Source organism: Chiroxiphia lanceolata, chromosome 1 (genome assembly GCF_009829145.1).
Source record: "Chiroxiphia lanceolata isolate bChiLan1 chromosome 1, bChiLan1.pri, whole genome shotgun sequence".
Lineage (NCBI taxonomy): Eukaryota > Metazoa > Chordata > Aves > Passeriformes > Pipridae > Chiroxiphia > Chiroxiphia lanceolata.
The window spans coordinates 2,554,625-2,577,580 of NC_045637.1; the positions used below are offsets into that span (position 1 = coordinate 2,554,625).

Below are 22,956 nucleotides of genomic sequence, written 5' to 3' on the forward strand. Positions count from 1 at the left end.
ATCCACTGCAGGGTTGGGATGTTATTGCTCCTCACATTCTCACTTGGCTCTGATGTGTCAAATAAGGTCCATGTTCCTCCTTTAGGCTTCTGGAAATTTTTCTGTCTCATTACACTAAGTGAGCTCCTGCTTTACTTGAAAAGCATTTTTAGTGATTATCTCTATTTTCCTGTCGCTATTTTCTCTTTTTTTTTTTTTTCTCTTTCCCCAGACTTCTCCAAAAATGATCTCATTAAGAACATGGAACTTCTGTCTCTGAAAAAAAAAAAAAAAAAGGTTTCCTGAGGTTTCTAAAGGTCTCCCAGCAGGAATGTTGCTTGGTTCCATTTCCCCTCCAGTTGAGCAGACCCCCAAGTGAGCCCATTAGGAAAAACGGACTTGCTTGAAAATAAAATTCCCCAAAATATGCGACAGCAGCAGCAGCAGCAGCAACTCTGAAATGTGAGGCTCCAGTAGGCAACAAACTATGTTTGCAAAGCTCCTCTTTGATGGCAGTTTAATGTGTTGGGGAAGGAAGGAGATAATGGCACAAGGGGGACTGTGGGTGCTCTGCACCTACAGCAATAGCTGGGAGGGGAGGCAGTAAAGGGGATGGAATGGGAGGCCTGGGATAACTTCATTGTTATTCCAGGGACAGAAATGCATCTTTGAAAAGCAGAGTTAATGAAGCCCAGCTGCCAAACTCTGCCTGTCACACAGCCCTCTCCTCTCCCTTCTGAAGCCTGATGTCTGAAAGCTGCTGAGGTTGTCAGTCCATCCTTCGAGGGGGTGGTTCCAGGAGTTGTTTAGAATTTTTATTTGAGTTTGGCTGTTAAGAATCCAACAGGCTGTGAATAAGAGCTCTGCTGGCCTGGAAAAATGAACCCTGCATGGAGGGATTCGGGCTGTGGTCCTGCTGCTGCCTAAGAGAAATTGTTTGCATCCAGGGGGATATTTGCAATCTGCCCTGGACAGAACCTCCCACGTAGTCACTGGGAGGGAGAGACAGGGAGAACAAACCCCAGACCTGGGATTTCAGCTCTCCTCAAGTTTAAATCACCATTTTTTGAGAAAATTAATGTTTTAGTGTTTGCTTTAGTGACTCTGTTATCAGAGAGACCTAAGAGATCTTAGAATCATAGGAAGGTGTGGGTTGGAAGGGAATTAAAAGATCATTTTTAAAAGTGTCCCATGGGCAGGGACACCTTCCACTGGGTTTCTCAAAGCCCCATCCAACCTGTCCTTGAACTCTTCCAGGGATGGGGCAGCTTCTCTGGGCAACATCCTGAACGTATTTCACTTGGAGTGATGGGAAAAATTGGAAAAGCAAAGCTCTGTGGTCATCAATCAGATAGAGAAAGATATTTGAGGCAGAACTTTCTGAGGGCACCTCAGCTACAAAAAGAGAGCAGTGACCATGTCCTTGACTGTGTCCTGCATGGACCCAGGCTGACCAGACACCAGGAGAATGCCCAGTTTGGGTGTTTTCTCTTGGATCTAAGTGCTGAGAGACACAGTCTTGTCCTAAACTTGTTTTGTACCAATTACTGCTCAGCGTGAAAGTCCTGCTGCTTTTCCTTCCCTTAATGGCATCTGCAGATTCTGCTCTGCCCCCACAAACTCCCAGTGCTTTCCCTGTGCTTTCCCCAGATTTCTCTTTCAATGTGGATCACCCACTGCTATTTCAACCCATCTGAATTTCATTTACTGAAGGAGAGACCAAAAGCACTCAGGAATCGCTTATTTAATAACTGTCAGTAGAGCAGAGGAATAAATTGGGCACTAAGAAGACAGAAGAAAAGTACCAAGAAAATATTTGTAAAAATAACAGGTGCTTTAAAGTGTGTAGGGGTTTGTAAGGATATTTATAAGACATTAATACACAAACCAGGTGGCAATACCTCATTAACGAGCCTTTTGTTCTTGCCAAACATGCTTTGGTGAGGTTCCCGGAGAGATTTCCCAGCAACTCATAAAATTAGTAGTAAACAACCCTTCTTGAGGGCTGGGAAATTTTCTCTGCCTCTGCTGAGGGCTGGGAAATATTCTCTGCCTCTGCTGAGCATCCCAACCCCCTTCTGAAGTTTTTTCCACTGTTTTGAAAAACATCCAGAAGTTCCTGGGAGAAAAAAATAATGGAACAAAAGAGAGGGAACAAGATGAGCAGAAGCAGAATCTACAATAAAAAAGCACAGGAATGATTTGGTTTGGACAGTGCTGGTGTCTTGATGTATAAATGGGTTTGTTACTTAACTCTGGTGATTCATTCTGTCAGGCACAGGGATGAGGCAGCTGCCAAATTTCATGCTGGGAGGGAATTTTCTCTCCCAGAACAGACTGGCAGGGAATTTGTAAAGCTGCAGGGTCACTCTGAAGGGTCAGCAATTGTTGTGACAAACGTGTGGACGAGCAGGGGGAACATCACGGAGCACGACAGAGGTTTGTTTCCATCTCATGGCACCAAACTTGCCCCCCAAATCAGTCCACAACCCTTTAGCTTTTTCTCCCACGCCTCCAAAAGACCTGTAATCCCCAATCCATGACTCTGATGGGCTAGGTGACCAGGTAAGACTATTCTTCTGTCTCCTATGGATGAATACTGGAGAAATATATCTTATAATACTCCTCACATCATTTATTTCAACCATGGTTCTAAATAAAGCCGAGCTGAAGCTGTTGGGTGCTTGGGGCAGGGTGTTTTATTCTTTTTTTTCCCCCTTTTGTTTTTACAGAGTGCCTAAAGAACATGTTCCAGCTGTCTGGAAGGAAAGAGCAAAAAGAAAAAAAAAAGAAAAAAAGAACAAAGGGAAGCAGTGGAGATATTTAATTGAGATAATTTTAGCTGCTCTAAATGCCACAGGCAATCTGCACAAGTGCTTGGGGAAAGGAGAAGAGGAAAAAAAGTTCTGTGCTGGCCACTCAGTGCCCAAATTAAGGGCAGGGAGGTGTCCTTTCAGAGGTCAAGCAGGAGCCTTCCTGGTAGCTTTTGGGTAATTGGGTTTTGAGCCTCACAGTTCTCCTCTGTACCCTAAAAGACTGTGATACAAACCCCAAACTCATCCCGATGGGGAAACTCTCTGAGTTTGGGGCTGAGAAGAGAAATAAGGTGATTTTAGGGTGGGTGAACAGAGGTAGCCAGAGTGGATGAGGTGAGTTCACCTCTATGTCTTAAGTGAATATCTGATAGGGCACTTCTGGGTCAGGACAAGACTTGGTCGCTCCTTGTGGGATCTCTGTCTGTTCTGTGGGATTAAATGGACAGGGAGCAGGGAGACTGATATTGGAAAAGGCTGCCCAGGGCAGTGGTGGAGTCACCAACCCCAGAGGGATTTACCAGATGTGTAGATGTGGCACTTAGGGACGTGGTTTGGTGGTGGCCTTGGCAAAGCTGGGGGAATGGTTGAACTCAGTGATGTTAGAGGTCTTTTCCAACCTAAATGATTCCATAGTGTTGGCTTTCCTGGGACATATGGGATGTAGAGCCTGGGATGTGTATTCCAAGATTTAAGACTGGCAGGTCTAGACCTTGTTCTGGCCTGATGGATGTTTGACCAGTAATCCAAAATGGTCAAGGTCTTCTAGAAGGTTAGCAGGGAGGGATGTGGGGTCAGAGCTCTTCAGCGGTGGAGAAATCACAATCCATGCCCCAGTTAAAAGGGATGGGTTCTGGAAATGCTTTTATACAATTCACAGGAAGGGAACCCTGCCCCATGATTATTTTGGACTGTGACAGCCTCCTTTTTGATAATTTGGGGACACGATTTAGTGGTGAACACGGTGGTGGGGCTGGGTTTACGCTGGACGTGACGATCATGGAATCCCAGAATGGTTTGGGTTGGAAGGGACCTTAAAGATCATCTCATTCCAACCCCCTGCTGTAGGCAGGGACACCTTCTACTAGCCCAGGTTGCTCCAGGTCCCATCCAATCTGGCCTTGGACACTTCCAGGGATGGGGCAGACACAGCTTCTCTGGGCAACCTGTGCCAGGGCCTCACCTTGTGCTGTCACTCCAGGCCCTTGCCCAAAGTACCTCTCCAGTTCTCTTGGAGCTCCATTTAGGTGCTAAAAAGCCACAGTAATGTCCACCCACTGGTGGCCTTGGCAGTGGGGGTGTAACAGTTGGACTCAACTATCTTTTCCTGCCAGGATTTGCACTAATGTCCCTTCCCTAAATTGAGATCACAGAGTCATAGAAAAGTTTAGGTTGGAAGGGACCTTGAGGATCATCCAGTTCTAACTCCCTGCCATGGGCAGGGATGCTTTGCACTCCCTTTCACAACCTCTCAGGTTGCTCAGAGCTCCATCCAACCCCACCTGGGACACTTCCAGGGATGGGGCAGCCACAGCCTCTCTGGGCAACCTCTGCCAATGATCTTGGGAGATCATTTCCAACCACAACAATTCCATGAATTTATGCAAGTGACAAATATGATTTTAAGACACTTTTACCACCCCACCCCACTGAGAAACTGAAGCTTTGGGTAGAGGTTTCATGTTCAGTCAACTTCCTGCACGACCCCTGGCAGAAACCTGGGGGTGCCCTGGTGAGATTGCGTTCCCCTCACAAAATTTGAGAAGGGACTTGGAGGATTTTGGAGACCAAGCAGTGGAGGGGAAGGAGGGCTCTGACTGTGCTCATTGTGGGGGTCACAAAGCTCTAAATCTTAGGATTTCCCCTCCTACACAAGCACAGTTTTAAGAAACCTGGTCCAGTGGAAGGTGTCCCTGCCCATGGCAGGGCGTTGGAACGAGATGATCTTTAGGGTCCCTTCCAACCCAAATCATTCTAGGACTGTAGGATTCTAGGATTGCATGATCCCTTCAGGGAGCCTTCCTGGCTCTGAGCAAAGCAGCACTGCAGGAACTACCCCCCTTCCCTGATTCAGGGCCTGAGGAGGAGGAAAAATCCCTCTAACCCCATCCAGAGCAGTGCCCGCATTTGGGGCGCTGTGCCCACAGCGACCCTATTTTAGCACTGCCCTGGGGGTGCTGCCGTGGCTCATTTTTCGCCCTCTGGAAAGCACCCCCGGCCCCTGGAAAGCTCCCAGGCAGGTGGGAGAACGGCAGGAGCGTGCGGCAGCTCCCCCGGAACACTCACATCCCGCTCATCCCTTTTGTCTCCCTGCTCCCACTCTCCCCTTCTCCCCCGCATCCCGCCCACCCCGGTGTCTCACTCGGGGATGGCTCACGGCTCTCCAGGTGATGGATACATGGATAGTGACCTCGGCTTCTCCTCGAGGAACCCCTCGGCTCGGAGCCGCCGCTGCCTCTCCCTCCCCTCCCTCCCCGCAACCAAACCCGACTGCTGGAAAACAGAAAATGGGGGAGCGAGCTGGGAAACCCGGGACGCCCCGTCCTTCCCCGCAGCCTGGGATGGAGTTTCTCTGGGAAGGTCGGTGGGGAGGTCCCGATTTGTGTCCCGAGAGGAGAACAGGCGGTGATGGGCAGAGAAAGGCTCTCTGGGTTGGCCAGAGGCTCCTGCATCTCCCCCCGCGTCCTTCCCTCTCGCTGTTGCGACATTCCTGCCGGGATCCATGGAGAGCTCCATCCTACTGTGCCGGGAATGAGCAGCCACCGCCTCCCCGGCATCTGCCGGGCTCAAATCAGGAGCCCAGCAACAGGGCAGAGCTGCCCATGCCATGCCATGCCATGCCATCCCAGTAACCACAGGGCGGGATAATCCCTGACCAGGTCGTGCCTGAGTGACATTAAAAAAAAAAAAAATAAATCTTCAATCCTGATTTCTTCCACTAAAATCAGGCATAAATAACTCTGGCTACAATTGTAGCCCCTGATTTCTCTTTTTTCCTTTTTTTTTTTTTTCCCCCTGTTATTTTCCTTTTTTCTCCTTTTCCCCTTTTTCCTTTTTTTCCTTTCTTCCCCCCCCCCATTTCTTTTTTTCCTCCTTTTCTTTTTTCTCTTATTTTTTTCTGTTTTGTTTTCTTTTATTTTTCCTCTTTCTTTTCTATTTACCTTTTCCCTTTTTTATTTCATTTTGTCCCATCTTTTTTCTCCCCTTCTTTTATTTTTCTCCTATTTTTCCCCTTTTCCCCCCCTTTTTCCTCCTCTTTCCTTTTTCCTTTTTTTTTCTTTCTTTTTGTCCCATCTTTTTATTTCCCCTTCTTTTATTTTCTTTTATTTTTTTCCTTTTCCCCTATTTTCCTGTTTCCCCCTTTTTTCTTTTTTCCTTTTTGTCTTTCTTCCCCCCATCCTTTTTCTCCCCTTCTTTTATTTTCTCTTATTTTTCCTTTTTTTTCTTTTCTAATTTCCTTTTTCCTCATTTTCTTCCCTTTTCCCTTTCTTTTTTCCCATCTTTTCCCTCCCTTTTATTTTTCTTATTTTTCTTTCTTTTTTCTATTTTCCTTCCCCCGTTTTCCTTTTTCCTTTTTTTCCTTTCTTCTTTTCCCCCATTTTTTCTCCCTTTTTCGTTTCTTTTTTCCTTTTTTTTTTTTCCATTTTCCCCTTTTTTTCTTTTTCCCTTTTTTTTTTCCCCCATTTTTTTCTCCTCTTTTATATTCTCTTATTTTTTCCTTTCTTTCTCCCCCCCTTTAGTTTCCTTTTATAATTTTCCCTCCTCCCCTCAGTTTGGACCCTGCTAAAATTGAAAATCTCTGTGAGGACAAATGTTTTTCCATGTCATCACATTTTGCAGTTGGGACCAGCCCTTGTTGAGACACAACCTCTGTGAAGAGAAGGGAATGGAGTAAATTCCCATAATCATGTGGAGACAAACAAGGAAAAGCCTCATGTCAGGATCACTCCTGTGACTGCCCCATCCCTGGAAGTGTCCAAGACCAGGCTGGACAGGGTTTGGAGCAACCTGGAATAGTGGAAGTGTCCCTGTCCATGGCAGGGGGTTGGAATGAGATGATTTCAAGGGCCCTTCCAACCCAAACCATTCCAGGATTCCATGATCTCCAGTCTGAGACCACCAAGTTGTGTTCAGTGGGGTGGGAATGGTACACCAAGGAGTTGTGATGGGATTTTTCGGGAAGGAAAACTCCTGGAGAGCTTTACACACCAACTCCCTCCCAGCTCCTGCCAGCCCTGGTCTAATGTGGCTTTTAGTGATGGTTTGCTTTTCACATTCTGCTGCTTGCTTTTCACATTCTTCTGTTCCCCTGGAGCTTCCCTGCTGTTCCTAATTATCCATCTCTCATTTACAGGTACTTCAGTAATGGGAATGGAAAAGCTGGGATGAGGAGGAGCTGAAGGAGGCTCCCTTCCCTCCAGGAGTGACCCAGCCTCACCCCTGCTGTCATTAGTGCTGCAGCCTCCCCAGCCCCACGGGAGCCCCCCCTTGTTTCCTGGAGCCAAGGAGACACAATTCCTGGAGCCCTGACTCCAACTGGGGCTCCCTGTGGCTTGGAGGGATTAGAGCCAGAATGCAAAGATGCTGGGAGGAAAACCTTTGTTAACAGCGATGCTTGATGGGGACAGAAAGAAGAGAAATAAATCAGGAGAAGGAGAAGCGAAAAGGAAAACGTGGAAAAAAGGTAAATCGAGTCACAGCTCAGTGATAGAATTGTTAAAAATAGGTGAGCAGTGGCCTAGTTTGTGTCTTCAGGGTGTGAGAGCAGAGAGCTGAGGACTGATGGAGCTCTGGAGATTTGGATTTGGCTGGGAACAGCATCCTCGTGTCCCTCTGGGATCATGGAAATGCTCTGTGTCCCTTTGTGAGGCTTTAATGGATCCCACTGCAAAGAGCCAGACACACATTCCCGTTTAGAGAGAAGTACAAACAATGTCCACAAAATGAGTTATAATAAAGCATTTCGTTTTTCCTTTTCCTTTAGGAATGTCCCAGCACTGAGGAGACCTTGATAGAAATCCTACTGCCAGATCAGGCTCTGAACCTGCCTGGGGTGTTGTCCAAAGACACCTCTGTGGCCAAATCCTTGACAGGTTTGAAAATGTTTTGGGATTTCAGTGTGAATGAGGGAAAATAAAGCTTTAGAGGGCAGTTTAGGGAGAAAAACTACCCATCTATTCATCCAGTTAATAACTGATCCATGGCTCAGACAGAGAGGAAAACATTTGGATGAACAGAAGCTTAAACTATAGATATCTGCAGATGGAGGGATCTGATCCTAAAAACAGGATAAAATCCTACTTAGCTTGTCCCTATTATGAATCTGGAGTTATTTAACCCAGGTTAGGAACATCAGGCAGAGGGAAGTGAAGAGGGAATTTGGGAATGAGATTAGCATGGAGGTGTCCAAATGAACCTGGCTTTTGCTGCTGTTACACGTCTTGGAGGACAATCTACAATTCCATGTGCAAAGAGGCTTCTGCTTCCATTCCCTGAGCATTCCTTAACTTCCTCTGGCATATCCCTCATGGCAACAGAACTGTTGCCACTCACAGGATAGGTAGGACCATGGAATTTGGTGTGGAAACGGGGCTGTGGGTGGGTTCTCCATGGCTCTGGCTGTTACCAACCACAACAAGGCAGCGTTTTCTCTTATGGCCACAGGATTATCCCATTGCTCCCTCCTGCCCACAGCAGGGAATCTGCAGCTTGGAAATCTTTCCATGATGGAAAACAGGGCTCTCACCACCCCTAAAAGTCCTTCCCAGGAGGAAAAACCCATGTAGGTTTTGAGAGAAGTGAAAGAGAGGCTTAACATGGATTCACCCATAGGAACGGCAAGATGTGTGTAAGGAGTAAGGGCAGGAAAAACAGTGAGCCCTTCTCTCCTCATCATCTGAGTAGCTGGTGCTGCCAAAGCTTCCAGGCTCACCAGGGTAGGATTTGATGCCACCACCAAGGACAATGTCCCGTTTTCCCTGTGTGGTTGTGACCTCCCAGTGCTCCTCCACCACCACCAGCGAGCTCAGAAACCCAGAGGGAAACGGAAGAGCAAAGTCAGGGCTGCAGGGGAGGGTGGAATGGGCTCCTTGGACCACAGAGGGCTCCTAGATCAGTGTGGGCACATCCTCCTGGCAGGGGATGAGGAACAAAGCTCTCCTGGCCTGGTGGGACTCCGTCAGCCAGGTCACACCAGCAAAGGAACAGGGTCTGTGAGCTTCACAGCCACCCCACTGCTCTCCCTGATTTAGCAGACCTGTGATTCTCAGGGTTTGCTGCTGAGGAGGAGGGTAAAAAAAAAAGCACTAAACCCAGAAACTTCTCCCAGAACAATTAGAGGGATACCCCGAAGGGGGGCAGGTGGGCCAAGAGTCAAGTGTGGGGCCAAAAGTGGGCCAAATCCAGCTGGAAAACCTGTGGCAGATAAAATGTCACAGCCCGGGCGTGACTCAGGCCCTTTGCCCTGGCAAGAATTGTGCTCTACCAGTTCCTCAGTGAGGCAAACGAGGCTCATTTAGAGATGTCTTTCTATTTGTGTTGACCTCATGAGGGTCGTAACAGCCAAGAGCAGAGTGTGAAAAATCCTGCTGTCTCCTTTGGCTTTCCTGCTGTAGCCTCAGGCAGGACTGGAGAGGCGAAAGCAGCACGAGAAGAGACTCATTAACATTTCCTCTGCCCAGCGAGGAAAGGAAAATAACAAACATCTCATTAAAGAAAGAGAGAGCAGAGAATTATAAAACACAGAAGATATTTTTAGCCCGAAAACAAAGCACTCTCCCTTCCCCTCAAAGTAGGGCTTTCCAGATGAAAAGGAACAAGGAGAGAACTTGCAGGCTCCTCTGCAGCAGGAGGAGTGGCACTGATGACAACCACCATTATTGTGGTTAATATTGATGGGGGGGGGGGGGTGTGCCCTCAGATTCCCAGTTGATTCCACACCTTCCCAGTGACGTCCTGGGGGATGATGGGTGGCCGGGAACAATAGAGCCACTGACGTGATCCGTGTTTTGAATGCAAAACTCTGGGTTTTGAGTGCAATAAAGTGTTCCAGAGCTGGGCATGGATGAATAGACACGTATGGTGCAAATTAAATGGGTTATTCTTTCCCCCCTGTTTCTTTCTTTACAAATTTCAAAGCCCAATACCTTGGTTTCCACTTCGTTTTATTGCCTCGTTGAGGGTTTTGCTACCAAACAAATGACTGGGCAGCTTTGTCTGGTGAGCTATAGGAGGGTCAATAGGGATTAAAAGGATGTGGAGGCAGAAAGGGGGGAATTTTAATTCCTTATTTTCTTCTTTTTTCTTTTTTCTTGTAGGAGGAAGCAATTCTGGAAAGGAAAGGGAAAATTCTAGCACAGCAAATATAGGATAATGCAGAAAATCCCAGTAGGAAATATTAGTTCCTGCAAGAATAAGGGCTCAACTGCCCACAGGCCTTCAGGTTTCTTATTTTTGGCCCTTCACAGAGTCCTGGGTGAAAGGAATGGTCCTCCAGGCAGCAATTCAGAGGAGAAACACGATGCACATCCCAAGGAATAATTGGAGAGGGATCCCGGCACCACAGGAGGGTGATCCAGCATTTCCAGCCTCCACCAGAGCTCTCCAGAGCATATGGCACTAAAAGGCAGCACAAATCAGCTGCACCAGAAACTTTCTCAAGCCCTGGGATCTCCCCCTTCTCTCTCACTCCCCCCACCAGGTTCATCTGGCTCAGGCTCATCTCCAAGTTGGAGTGAAATGTGTTGCCAGAAGGTGGATCTGAGCAAAACACTCGGCCAGATGAGGTGGCAAAGGGTTGTCAACCTAAAAAAAAAGAACCCTCCAAGCCCCAACACATTTGCTCTGAGGCAGCAAAAACTCACACCCTGACTTGATGCCAAGGGCGAGGGACACGAGGCTCTGGGTGCAAAGTGACAGCACTGGGGAAGGTGCCAGTGCTGACTGTGCCTCGGTGTCCCTTCTTCTGGTCCCCATTCCCTGAGTGGGGTTCTCCTGCCTCACTGCCATGGGCTCCTTTGGCTGGCTCTGATGCCTCTGTTGGCTCTTCTCTTTCTCTCTCCTCATTTTTTTGGGTCTGATCCCAATCTGCTGTGGTTTAAAACTGTTCTCAGGAAGCTCTAGGGAGACAAGCCACGTTGACACCATCCCTGCTGAGCTCTGAGATGTGGCTTTTTGCTATTTTCTCTCCTTCCCTTGCCTCCTGCTCAGCTTTTTTGGAGGGAACCACTCACTGATCACCCTCATACTCACTTCCCGCTTTCCTTTCTGTTCTCCTTGGCCTTGGACCTCCTATGGCCATGAGAGGACTACAAGCCCTGCTATCTACTCTGTCCACCTCATTGACAGCTCCCCTGAGACCAAGCAGGTATTTTCAACAGAATCTCAGCTTCTCCTTTGTGAAACCCTGGGATGAAGATACTGTGGCTTCCGAGCCTCCCCCCATCCTGCCCCAATCCATGGATCTTGTCCTTCCATGCCTGTCTGTCTCTGTGTGCCTGGAATCTGCCTGTCTGCCTCAGACTGTCTCCCTCCATCACCTCCCAGCATCTCCCTCCTCCCTTTGCTTCTGGCTCCCCTCTCTCCTCTTCCTCTTCCCACTCACCTTCCTTTAATTAGAAGCACAATGAAAATGCTTATCACACGTCTTAATCAGCAGCTCATTCCCCAGCAGGTCCAGAAGGAAAACCCCCATTCCCTCCTCGCTTCTCCTGCTTCCCCCACCACCTCCACAGCACCAGGAGAGTGATTAGAAGAGCTCTGTGAATGAGATTAACCCAGAGACCTGGAAAAGCTGGAGGGAAGGGCCAAGAGAAGCAGGATGATATTTAGCAAGGATTAATTCTGTGCCTGGGAAGAAAGAGTCCATGGCAGAGCTGGACCTGGGAATGTTGGTGGACAGCAGGCTGAGGATGATCCTGCAGTGTGTCCTGGCAGCAAAAAAATTGTCCTGGACTGTAGGAACATGAGGACAAGCAGGAGATCAATGGATGGGATTATAGCCCTCTAATCAGGGCATTTTAGGTTATATTAAACTGCTGCAACCAGATTTATCCCTCTTAGGGCAAGACAGTGGTCAAATGGAAGGAGTTCAGGCCACTGAGATGGTCAGAGCACCTGCCTGGTGTGGGACTAGGGCCTGTCCAGCCTGGAGAAGTGATGGACTTGTGGGTCCTAACAGCAGAGTCCTGTTCCTGTGGGGAGGCTATCAAGGAGGTTATCAAGGAGGTTGAAACAGGATCTTCATAGATATTGGGTCTAAATTCAAATAAGACACTCAGTTTGGGTACAAGGAAAAAGGTTTTCCCTTTGAGCAACCCCCATCCCTGGGGTTTTGAACATCTGAAACCTGAACCATCTCACCTAAGTTGACTCAACTTAGAGCAGGAGGTTGAGCTGGAGACCTCCTGAGGTCCCTTCCACCCTTAGTAATCTCAAAATCCTGTGACCAGAGCCAAGAGCCAAATGAGGCCATTCAGACTGATGATTTCCCCTCAGAGGGAGGGAAAACAAAAAGGAGAAGGAAAGAGAGGCAGGAGGGTATGGAAAGGGTCTGGTTTGGTGGAGTACCTTTTATAACCATGTCACCCTGGCATGTGACAGGACAAGGTGAGGTGGAAAGGAGGTCATCTTGCAAAGTTAATGCCACCCTACAACTTGTCCCCATCCTACAGGTCATTTCTGGGGATCCTGGGTGAAAAGCTTTCTGGAGAATATCTTTCCGCCAATCCAGGGATTCAGAGATGGAACTGTCTCTCCAGTTCGTGTTATCTCTTACTGGCAATGCAGGTTTGAGGGAGGCTCTCTGGGGTACAGAGACAGCATAAAAGGCTTCAGACCTGTCCCAAACCCTCAGATGATTGATATTGGACTTTTTCCTAAAAAAAACACAGATGTCCTAAAATCTTGTGCTTAGGAAAACTGGGTGAAAGTGGAAGAGTAAGGAAAAGGGAGGGTAGTCAGATAAGTGTCATGATATGTGTGGGGGAAGAAGTGGCATTGGGAGAATCTGCTGGATTAGGAATCCTGCATTTTGTTCCCTTCCTCGCTCACTGTCACTCCCCCTTCAACCAAACCATGCAGCCCTTCTAGGTCATCTTGCTGCTGCCCTAAATAACTGCCCTGTGTCCTGAGAGCCATAGAACAGTGGTGTCTGTCCATGTGCCATCACCTGGTAAGGAACAGATACATCCCTACCTGCATGGATATGGGGGGAAAGGGAATCCTGCCCCCTGTCCCTCATGCCCTCCAGCTCAACCACCACGAGTTTGCTCCAGAGGGTCTCTGCTTTAACCTGAGATCCCTGAGACCTCCTTCCAGCGGGACTTTACTGAGAGATTCTCTTCCTCCTCCTCTTTTCGCTCTTCCAGGGTGGCTGCGTTCTCACCAGGAAACACGTGGGAGTGAGGATCCATCTGAATCCTCCCTGGCACAGTGCCCACCACCCCGGGGCATGCTCCCCCACTGCCAACAGGCTCAAAACCCATTTTTAGGTGATTTTAGTGAATCAGCATCCCACTGCCTCCGGCCTCTGTCACTGAGAAGCCCCAGACACCCTCAGCACCTCTCCGAGGATGTTCCGGCAGGGAAACTCTCTCGGATTAGGGAATCCTTTATCTCTGGTTTATGTAAGAACCGGAGGCTCCTTTTATGGTTGGCTTTTCCTGCTTTGTCAAGAGGGAAGAACAAATGTGGCTTCATCTGCGCTTGTGGGTTGGCTCCCTGATTAAGCATCTGATTCAAAGCTAAGTACGGAACAGGCTTTTGATGGGCGGATTTAATTCCATGCAAAAACCAGGATGTCTCCCCCCCCTCCCTCACCGAATATTCCCGGGATAGCAGTTGGTCCGGTGTAATTAGGCAGTGGGGATGACTCCCACCTACCAGCGCCTGAGAAAGTCCAGAGTGTTCCACTTTGTGCTGAATTGGCTCATTTGAGTGTTTCCCCCTCTGCTTCCCCCCCTCCTCTTTTCTTTTCTCTCCCTCTTTTTTTTTTTTCCCCTGCTGATTTGCCACCATTCCCGGGGATTTGCATTAGGAGTGAGCTCACCCTGTGTGTGTGTGTGTGTGTGTGTGAACATTTGGGGGTACGTGTGGGGGCCCGGGGGCGTCTGCCTGTGTGTGACACCCTGAATTCCTCCTCAGCTGAGCCCTGCCAGGGGAAAGCACGTTAACGGTGACCTTGCTGAGTAAATAGTTGTGGAATGAATAAGTGCTTTTCCCGCAGCCCGAAAGGCGGAAGGTGCGATTACTCATCCATCCCTCCAACTGTCTCCAGCACCTTTCAAGTGCTTCTCGCGTCGAGTCTGGGGGCGTGAGCGAGGGGGTGGGAAGCGAGGGGAGGCTGCCAAAATCTGGGTTGCCACAGACACCGGCCTCGCTTCTCCTCCAATGAGCGCTGCTCTGGGAGTGCGGGAGGAGGCAGAGCACCACCCACATGTTGAGCCGTGCGGAGTATAAGTAGATGGAGGAGCCTGGACTAGTGGCAGTTCAGCCAGGGAAGAGAAGCAGCTCTTTGCATCTCTAGTGGAAAAGCGTTTTTTGGCTCGCCAACTTTTACCCGAGGAGGAATCACCCGGATTTTTGCAGCAGCTCCTTCGTGTGTTTTTCTCCAGCGGGGACTTGGTGCCGTTGAAGATCCTCAGCTCCGGACAAGCAACGGGATTGGACACCTTATCCAACTCCTCTCCTTCTTCCTGGAGGATCCTGATCTCTCTGGGACACGCTGAGCACTTGAGACAGGAGTTTCCAACTGGGTACCGGGAGAAATTTGCCTCCAACTCTCAGTTTGGGATCCACGGGGACCGACCGGCTCGCTCTGCGGTGATTTCTGATTTGGTTGTGTTTGTGTGGAAAGGTCCTTGGAGGGGGGTTTAGGAGTCTCTGTGTGTCTCTCAGGAAGTGTTGTGGTGGTGGTTTTTGGGAGCCAGCTCCAGTGCCAGGGCTCATAACCCAGTTCTTTCCCTGTTTGACACTCGCACGGTCGCAGCCATGCAGTTGGATAATGTCACCAACGCGGGCATCCACTCCTTCCAGGGGCACCGTGGAGTGGCCAACAAGCCCAATGTGATCCTGCAGATTGGGAAGTGCAGGGCAGAAATGTTGGAGCACGTCAGGAGGACCCACAGGCACCTCCTGACCGAGGTCTCCAAGCAGGTGGAGCGGGAGCTGAAGGGTTTGCAGAAATCCGTGGGGAAGTTAGAGAACAACTTAGAGGACCATGTCCCAACTGAAAACCAGAGGTGGAAAAAGTCCATCAAGGCCTGCCTGGCCAGATGCCAGGAGACCATTGCACACCTGGAGAGGTGGGTCAAGAGGGAGATGAATGTTTGGAAGGAGGTGTTTTTCCGCTTGGAAAAGTGGGCTGACCGCCTGGAGTCCATGGGAGGCAAATATTGCCCCGGGGACCAGGGCAAGCAGACGGTGTCCGTGGGGGTGGGAGGCCCCGAGATCAGGCCAAGTGAGGGGGAGATTTATGACTATGCCCTCGACATGAGCCAAATGTATGCCCTGACCCCTCCCCCCGGGGAGGTGCCCAGCATCCCCCAGGGCCACGATTCCTACCAGTGGGTCTCTGTGTCGGAGGATGCTCCGGCCTCCCCGGTGGAGACCCAGGTGTTTGAGGATCCCCGGGAGTTCCTGAGCCACTTGGAGGAATATTTAAAGCAGGTGGGTGGGACTGAGGAGTACTGGCTGTCTCAGATCCAAAACCACATGAACGGCCCAGCTAAAAAGTGGTGGGAATACAAGCAGGACTCCGTCAAGAACTGGGTGGAGTTCAAGAAGGAGTTCCTGCAGTACAGCGAAGGCACCCTGACTAGGGATGCCATCAAAAGGGAGCTGGATTTGCCCCAGAAAGAGGGGGAGCCCCTGGATCAGTTCCTTTGGCGCAAGAGGGACTTGTACCAGACCCTCTATGTGGATGCAGATGAGGAGGAGATTATCCAGTACGTGGTAGGAACCCTCCAGCCCAAACTGAAGCGCTTCCTGAGCTACCCCTTGCCCAAGACCTTAGAGCAGCTGATCCAAAGAGGGAAGGAGGTCCAGGGCAGCATCGAGCACTCTGAGGAGCCCAGCCCACAGAGGACCCCCGAGATCCAGCCGGGGGATTCCGTGGACACCGTGCCTCCCTCAACCACTGCCAGTCCCGTGCCGAGCAACGGGACCCAACCCGAGCAGCCCCCCAGCCCCCCAGCCACTGTCATATGAGCTGCTCTGCAGTGCTCTGGGTGAAGTGAAAGGGAGAAGGGGGCTTATTTAGGAAGCTTCTCCTTGGAGAGAGGCTCTGGCTGAGACGGGACATGAGGTGTGCTCAGCCCAAGAGCCCAGGGCAGAGGGGTTGTTAACTTTGCTCGCGGGGGGAGGGAGGTGGTGGGGCAGAGGCACCTTAGGGTGGGGTTGCCCACCTCAGCTGAGCCCTGCAAGGCGGGGGTGCTGGAGACCCCGCTGGCACCACTGGGGGGAACAGACCATTTTATGAGATCCCTGATGAGAAACCAGAGACAATTCCCAACTTCTGAAGCAGCCGCTCGACACTGGCGGCTCTCCAGGACTTCACAGGAGTGCAGCAATTGGCTGAGGGTTCCTACCCATCTGGATCTCTCCTTTTCCTTCTCTCCTCCCTCTTTTGAGGAGGTGTCCCTGTCCTGAGGACACAGCTTTCTTTTGACCCTTGCCTGTTTCTGATTAACCACCAGGCTTCTGCTCTCTTTGCAATCTCCTGCTCTTACTTGCTCCAAAGGATTAAATTAATTTTTTTGATTATTTTTTTGTTTTGTGAAGAAAAAAAATCCTATTACTTCAGGAATTGAAAGCTTTAAGAGTCTGGATTATTTTTGATGTTTTTCATTTCTCTGTACCTAATACCTGCTTTAATGTGTTTCCTCTCGAGAGGCTTTATTGGTTTACTCCTTGTCTGAGTTTCTGCTCATTCCAATCAAGGCCACTGCAGTGCAGAGGCAAATTTCTCCCTTTCCCTGCACATTATCCTGTGCATTCAGCAGGAAACAGATTTCCTAATTAAATTGTGGGCTCATTTATTGAAGGAGCAGTCTGCTTCCTTTCAGGGAGAGCATTCAGGTGGAGAGAGGAGACACCAGAGCTCTTTTGAGAGGGTGGGGGGAGGGAAGGGAAATCCAAATCCTTATTCTTTGAACAAAACAAACACATCCCAAATTCAGAGCAAAACATCCCCAGAGCAGCAAATCGAGTCCATGCTGATGTGTGGAGGTAACAGGAGCTTTTGCCATGTAAAAGCAAAGAGAAGTGAAGAGAGGACGTGTGTGCCCAGCACAGCCTCAGCAAAGAGTTTCTGCTCACACAGACAGGCTCAAAATGCTCTTGGAAAGCCTGGAATCCCTGTCCTGGAGCACCTGTGGACAGAGCAGTGTCTGCTCACAAAGAACTTTCTACAACATCTGTCCATGGATGGAGGTGGACTTGGACTTGGTGACTTTTTCCGTGTGGAGGCAGTAAATGCTCAGCATTCATCTGTGGCCAGAGTTTGAGGATGGGACTTAAGAGATGAAAGACATTCATGAAGTTTGGCTCTTCGAAGCTTCTGGAGGCTGGAGCACCATCTGGAGCATCATCTGCATTCACCACCAGCTCAAATGAACAGCGCCTGTGCAGGAGATGGAGCAGGGATGCAGCAGCAGGAGTGACCCTGGGATGCTCCTGGCACTACCACAGCAGGGACACGTGGCACTGGTGGCTCAGAAGGCCTTGGGTGTGACTCCTTCCAAGAGACTGAAGGTAAGGGGACTTCCTGCATTCTCTTCTCAGACCTAAATTAGCCATGGCCCATCCAGTAGGAAGCTTGTACTGGAATAAAAACTAGTCTGGAATGGGACACGAAGCATTAGGGTTGGGAGGAAGGGGAAGGGAGAGGCAGTCAAAGGGAAATGCAGGACAAGGAGTGGGAAAAGTTTCCAAAGAGGGCAGCATCTTGCACTTTCTCATAAAGACGAGGAGGAAATGGGAAGCTTCTTCATTAGCTCACCCTGAGGACCTGCCACGTGAAGCTCTGGGCTGGGATAACAACCACAGGTCCATGCACAGCCCGAAGGACGTGCAGGTCTGCTCTGCAGCCCTGTTAGGAGCCTGTCTTGGGAATGTGGGGGCTCTCCTCTCACTTTTTGGGAGTGAGTTGGTTTGTGAGCAGCTCTGGGAGCATTTCTCACTAATGCCCTGGGATGAGTGATGGGGGAGTGGGTGTCACTGCTGAGGATGAGCTGGCCATGCATTACAAACATTATCTCCTCTTGGTTGCAGTGACTCACTCAGATCCTCCTCTGAGAAGGAATCACTTCACAGCACTCAGGATTTGGAAGGAAGGCCCAGAAAAACCTTCAAACCCAAGGATTTGACATCAGACCTGCTCTCAGGGTCCACAGCCACCAGCTCCACCAGCTGAAGGAAAGACTGGCACAGGTAATTACCTCCCATCTTACCCTGTGGGCCTTTCAGCCTCCCCAGTGCCCTGAGATATTGGACAGCCCAGGTACAAACATCTGTGCTGGTCCTGAGACCTCAACCCTGGTGATTGCAAGAGGTTGACACCACCAAAGAGGTGGCATTTCAGCTTCTTGGGGTCAGAACCCAAGCACCAGCCCCAATTAATGCTCTGGGGACAGTGCACATCATGGCTTTCCCTCTGCTGGACCATTGGCAAATCCTTGGACACCAACACCTGGTGGGTCCTCCAGGCTGCAGACACTTCATGGGCACAGTTAAATTTAATCTCAACTCCTGAGAAATCCCCTTTATTCTCCTTTTTAGAGATCTAGTCAGAGCTGCTGCATTTTTATTTTTTTTTCTGTTTTACAGCAATCCCTGCTGCTGTTGCTGAGCTTCCTTCTCTGTGCCCAAGAGCTTTCCCAGGAAAGAAGCTGCAGGAAGACAGAGGGCAAATCCTGCACCAAAGAGCCTCCCTGTGTTCAAGGTGCTGAGAGTCCCAGTGAAAGGGGGAAGCTACTTCCAACAGCACGAAGAAAAGTCTGAGCTGATCCAGATATTCTGAGCACAGAAGAAAGTGCTGAGAATGGAAAGAGAAGTCAAGAGACCAGAAGAGAAGAACCAAGTGCAGGTTTTGGGGACAGCAAGGATGCTGGGCTTGTGCTGACTGTGTGTTGAGATGACACCAAACCTCTGTGATTTGGGGCCGCTGGGACTCACCTAAAGAACTCTTCACCAGATTATCAGCTCTAAAAAACTTTCCTGATTAACTTTGCCAAAAGGCTGACCCTTCTTAGGCTACGAACCCTCCAGGCTGTCAATGCTGTAACTCATTTTTCCTGAGTTTTTCGGGGGGAGCTTCATTTCATGCGGGTACAAGTTTCAAACCTCAAAGGGCTCCAGAGGTTCGGAGAAGCATCCCGGTGCTCCTGATGCTTGTCTGAACTCTTGGAGCCTGCACAACTGTCTTGCCAGAGTGTTGGGAGGCAGCAGGAGCTCTCTGGATCTGCATGGGCCAGAGTTACTGCAAGAACTGGGGTTCTTGTGCTGGCTCTGGGGGGACTGTTTCCATCCAGACCCAGGGAGCCCAAAGGGATGAGTGAGTTGGACGAGGCAATTTTGCTTCATATCTCAGCTCAAGAGGTCCAGTTGGTTCCTCTCTCTTCCAGAGCCAACTGTCCTGGGGGTGTGTGGGTGTGTGTGGATGTCGTTGTGGGGGTGTGTGTCAGGCAAACAAATCCACCTCAGCCCAGTTCTGGGGTGGACCCAGGGTACATTCCAACAAGGCTCAGCAAAAATGTCCGGGACCAGAAAATTCTGGAAAACCATGTCAAGCCAGACTCCACAGGCATCATCTCAAGGTCAGAATGATGTTTGATTTTGAGGTGCTTAATTTTCACAGTCCCTTTCAAGGGACTTGACTGCCTCACTAGGCATTTTATTTTTTTTTCCCATAGGCTTTCCTGCCTTTTTAATGAATTAGCCTGTCTGTGCTACTTGGTTGTTTGGTCCTGAGGTTTATACATTTTCAGCTGCCTTTTTGGAGTGTGAAGAACTGAATCTCCTGGACTGATTTTATTTCACCTGGTGCTCCTGGCAAACTGGAGCTTTACTTGTAGCACCCTGGTTTATATTACCAGCCTCCCCAGGAAGGGCTGGTAGTTTATTTTCCTGGGGCAGAGCCACATGAATGAAGAAGTGTGTATGTGTTTTGTCTCTGAAACTTCAGCAGATTTCAACCACTGCGCTTTTTTTTCCTCCTTAGGTGGTTTTACATTTGAACTCTGACAAAACTTCTTTAGAGTTTTTTATTTTTACTAGAGATCTTCTTAATTCAAGCAACCTTGTGCAAAAGGCAAACCCATTGACTCGCTGCAGGTTATAGGGGTTGAAGCCAAAGGTCTTTGTAAGCCGACATCACCTGCTCTGGATCTGACTGTATCAGGCAGTTTATTCCTCATGTGTCATGTTGGAGCTACAAGATCACCCCAAGCCACTAGAACCTGTCAATAGAATAGTGCTACACTCTATTTGCTATTGTAGCAAAGCCTTTTGTAGATTTATACAATAAAACTTTGAAATATTCTGCTTCAATTGCTTTGTGCTTTGCTTTCCGGTCTTTCTTCCTTGGTTTATGGGCAACAAAAGTACCTGCTGCCCTCTGAAAGTTTGGGTTTGTCAGCCATTTGGGCTTACTTGATTTAAGAAAAATCTTTGCAGAGGAGGGGTTGGATGTGGAGAACAGGGAGGTGTTTTGAGGGAGTTGTTTGGCATCTAAGATTGAGTCACATGCAGCCCATGAGGAGGGAGCAATCCCTCGTGGGACTGTGGGATGTGGAGGGCTCTTGTGGGGTACAGCTGAGAGCAAGGCTGTTGAAACAGGAGCGGATCACATTCCCACCCATTTCTGAGAAATGATATGCACAGAAGAGCTAAGGCAAGCCAGGACAAGGTAAAGAAATCTCTAAACCTCAATCACCTCTATTTGACCTCTGAAGAGGCTTCAGGAGGGAGAAAACCAGCACTCAGCAACACAGAGACTCAGGAGAAATTCAGGCTGGTGCTTTGTTTATTGATGCATTTCCAAATTCCTTGGGTTCATTACCTGTAAAAAAATCCCTGGGCCATCCAGGCTGGAGGCAGGAACATACAGGAACATAAAGGAATATAGCAGGGGATGTACAAGAACATAGCAGAGGATGGAGCTCAAAGTGACTTAAACTGAAATGTGTATTTTTGCAATAGTTTGGGCTCAAATTTCTGGCCCCACAGATGTTCTAGGGATAGAGGACTCTGCTCTGCCTCTGCAAATCCTGCCTCTTCTGGAAAGGTTTTGCACTCAGGTGGATTTAGCCCCCATTCTCTGCTCTGTCCTTAGTCACTCTCCAACAGGGATGGTGTTGGGAATACCAGGGGTGAACAATGAGCACTTGGGTGGGTCAGCTGGAAAAACCAATGGACTCATCCCTTTCCCAACAAGGAACGAATGTGGCCTGCCAAGTGAACTGCCCAGATACCCCTTCTGAGCTCAGGTTGGGAAGGCAGAAATGGTCAGATGGCCAAAAGGAGACCTGCCAACCTTTGTATCTCCAGCTCTTTACAGCTCATCCAACCACAAAATCTTTGCAGGAGTGAGGAAGAAGCTTTGAAGGTGCACTTTGGTTCCTCAGCTGAACTCTCCCCACTTCTGGCCTCAGTAAAAAGGGGAAAAACAAGAATTGAGGGGACAAACCATCAGAGGGGTCCAGCCAGTGCCACCCCATCCTGGGACAGTGTGGAGAAGTGGGGCAGGAGAGCATGTTTAGACTTCTCATGGTCTCTGGACACAGCCAAAAGGGACATGACCAACGTGATGCCTCAAAAAGTGAAAAGCAAGAGCTGCACCAACCCTGCCAGAGTTCAAGAAGTGTTTGGACAACACTCTCAGGCACATGAAGGGATTATTTGGGGTTGTCCTGTGCAGGGACACGAGTTGGACTTTCATGATCCTTGTGAGTGCCTTCCAGCTCAGGATGTTCTAGGCTTTGATGCTCAGCTGGAGGTGCTGAGCTTTTCCAGCAGAGGGGGGCAGAACTCCACTGTTTGCTGTGGGAATTAAAAGTAGGAAAAACCACTTAAAAAAGGGGAAAATCTGTCCTTGTCACCATCCATCCTCACATGGCCCACTCCAGATCATCCACAAGATCAGTGGTTGATCATTGAGGGAGATGTGAGGGAAGGGGCAAACGAGAGGTTGGTGTGGAGAACTGAGAAGAACTGATGGCCAAATTACAGTGGAGGAAGATTGACAGGGTAGAGATGCCCTGCTGGGGGAGTTGAGAAAGGTGGATGAGGCTGGGAAATTCCTGCCTGAGCCAGACAAACTCATTGGGTTTCCAATTTTTTCCAGAGCCTTCCAGATTTGACTCTAGTAATTGTTGTTTGCTTTCATTCTGACAGTTCCAGATGAAAAGGTCCAGAGAGTCGCTGGACCTACACCTTTAATTAATGAAAAAATGCCTTATTTCTGCTCCTGGCTCTAGGAATAGAGAGTCACCTGGAAGAGATGCAGCCCAGTGATGGATGAGCTGCCTCAAACTAGTTGAAATCCCCTCCAAAATCAGAGTGGGAACCATCCCTGTGTTTTCTGGGCCATGATCCCAATATCAGGGATATTCACAAGCATGACAGGACCAGAGGAAACAGCATCAAGAGAGGTTTAGATTATATATTATAAAAAAAACATCCTTCACTGAAAGGGTGGTCAGGCATTGGAACAGGCTGCCCAGGGAACTGCCCAGTGGAATCACCATCCCTGGAAAGCCTCAAAAGGCTTTGGATGTGGCACTTGGGGACATGGTTTAGTGATGGATCTGGTAGTGCTGGGTTACAGGTTGGACTCAGAGATCTTAAGGGGCTTTTCCAACCTTAAAAATTGATTCTCTAAATGGTGGACAAGACATGAGGGGTCACTTACAGAACTGAAAAAAAAATATTAATTTACAATTACTTGATAAATTTTATTTTCGTTCTCTCTTTATTGTGACTGCACTTCTGGGCTCCTTAATTTGCTTATTTAGGACGGCTTAAAGAAGGGGGCAAGATGGACCTGCTCAGATTATTGCACATATGAAATAGTTCATAGAATCGTGGAATGCTTTGGGTTGGAGAGAACCTTGAAGATTATCCAGTTCCAAGTCCCTGCCATGGACAGGGACACCTTCCACTAGAC

The 22,956-nt window shown here is 49.0% G+C and overlaps 1 protein-coding gene across 1 annotated transcript; it reads left to right on the forward strand.

Annotated features, from left to right (window-relative positions):
* The first annotated feature begins 14,276 nt into the window (after positions 1-14,276).
* ARC (activity regulated cytoskeleton associated protein) lies at positions 14,277-20,339 on the forward strand. Its single transcript, XM_032710969.1, has 3 exons — positions 14,277-17,543; positions 18,063-18,221; positions 18,618-20,339. Exon 1 carries the CDS (start codon positions 14,781-14,783, stop codon positions 15,996-15,998), a length of 1,218 nt encoding a protein of 405 aa, XP_032566860.1. The 5' UTR covers positions 14,277-14,780; the 3' UTR covers positions 15,999-17,543; positions 18,063-18,221; positions 18,618-20,339.
* Positions 20,340-22,956: the final 2,617 nt, after the last annotated feature.

Bases quoted from the DNA above. Each gene is read 5' to 3' on its own strand.
- ARC (XM_032710969.1), top strand. From the start codon at position 14,781: ATGCAGTTGGATAATGTCACCAACGCGGGCATCCACTCCTTCCAGGGG.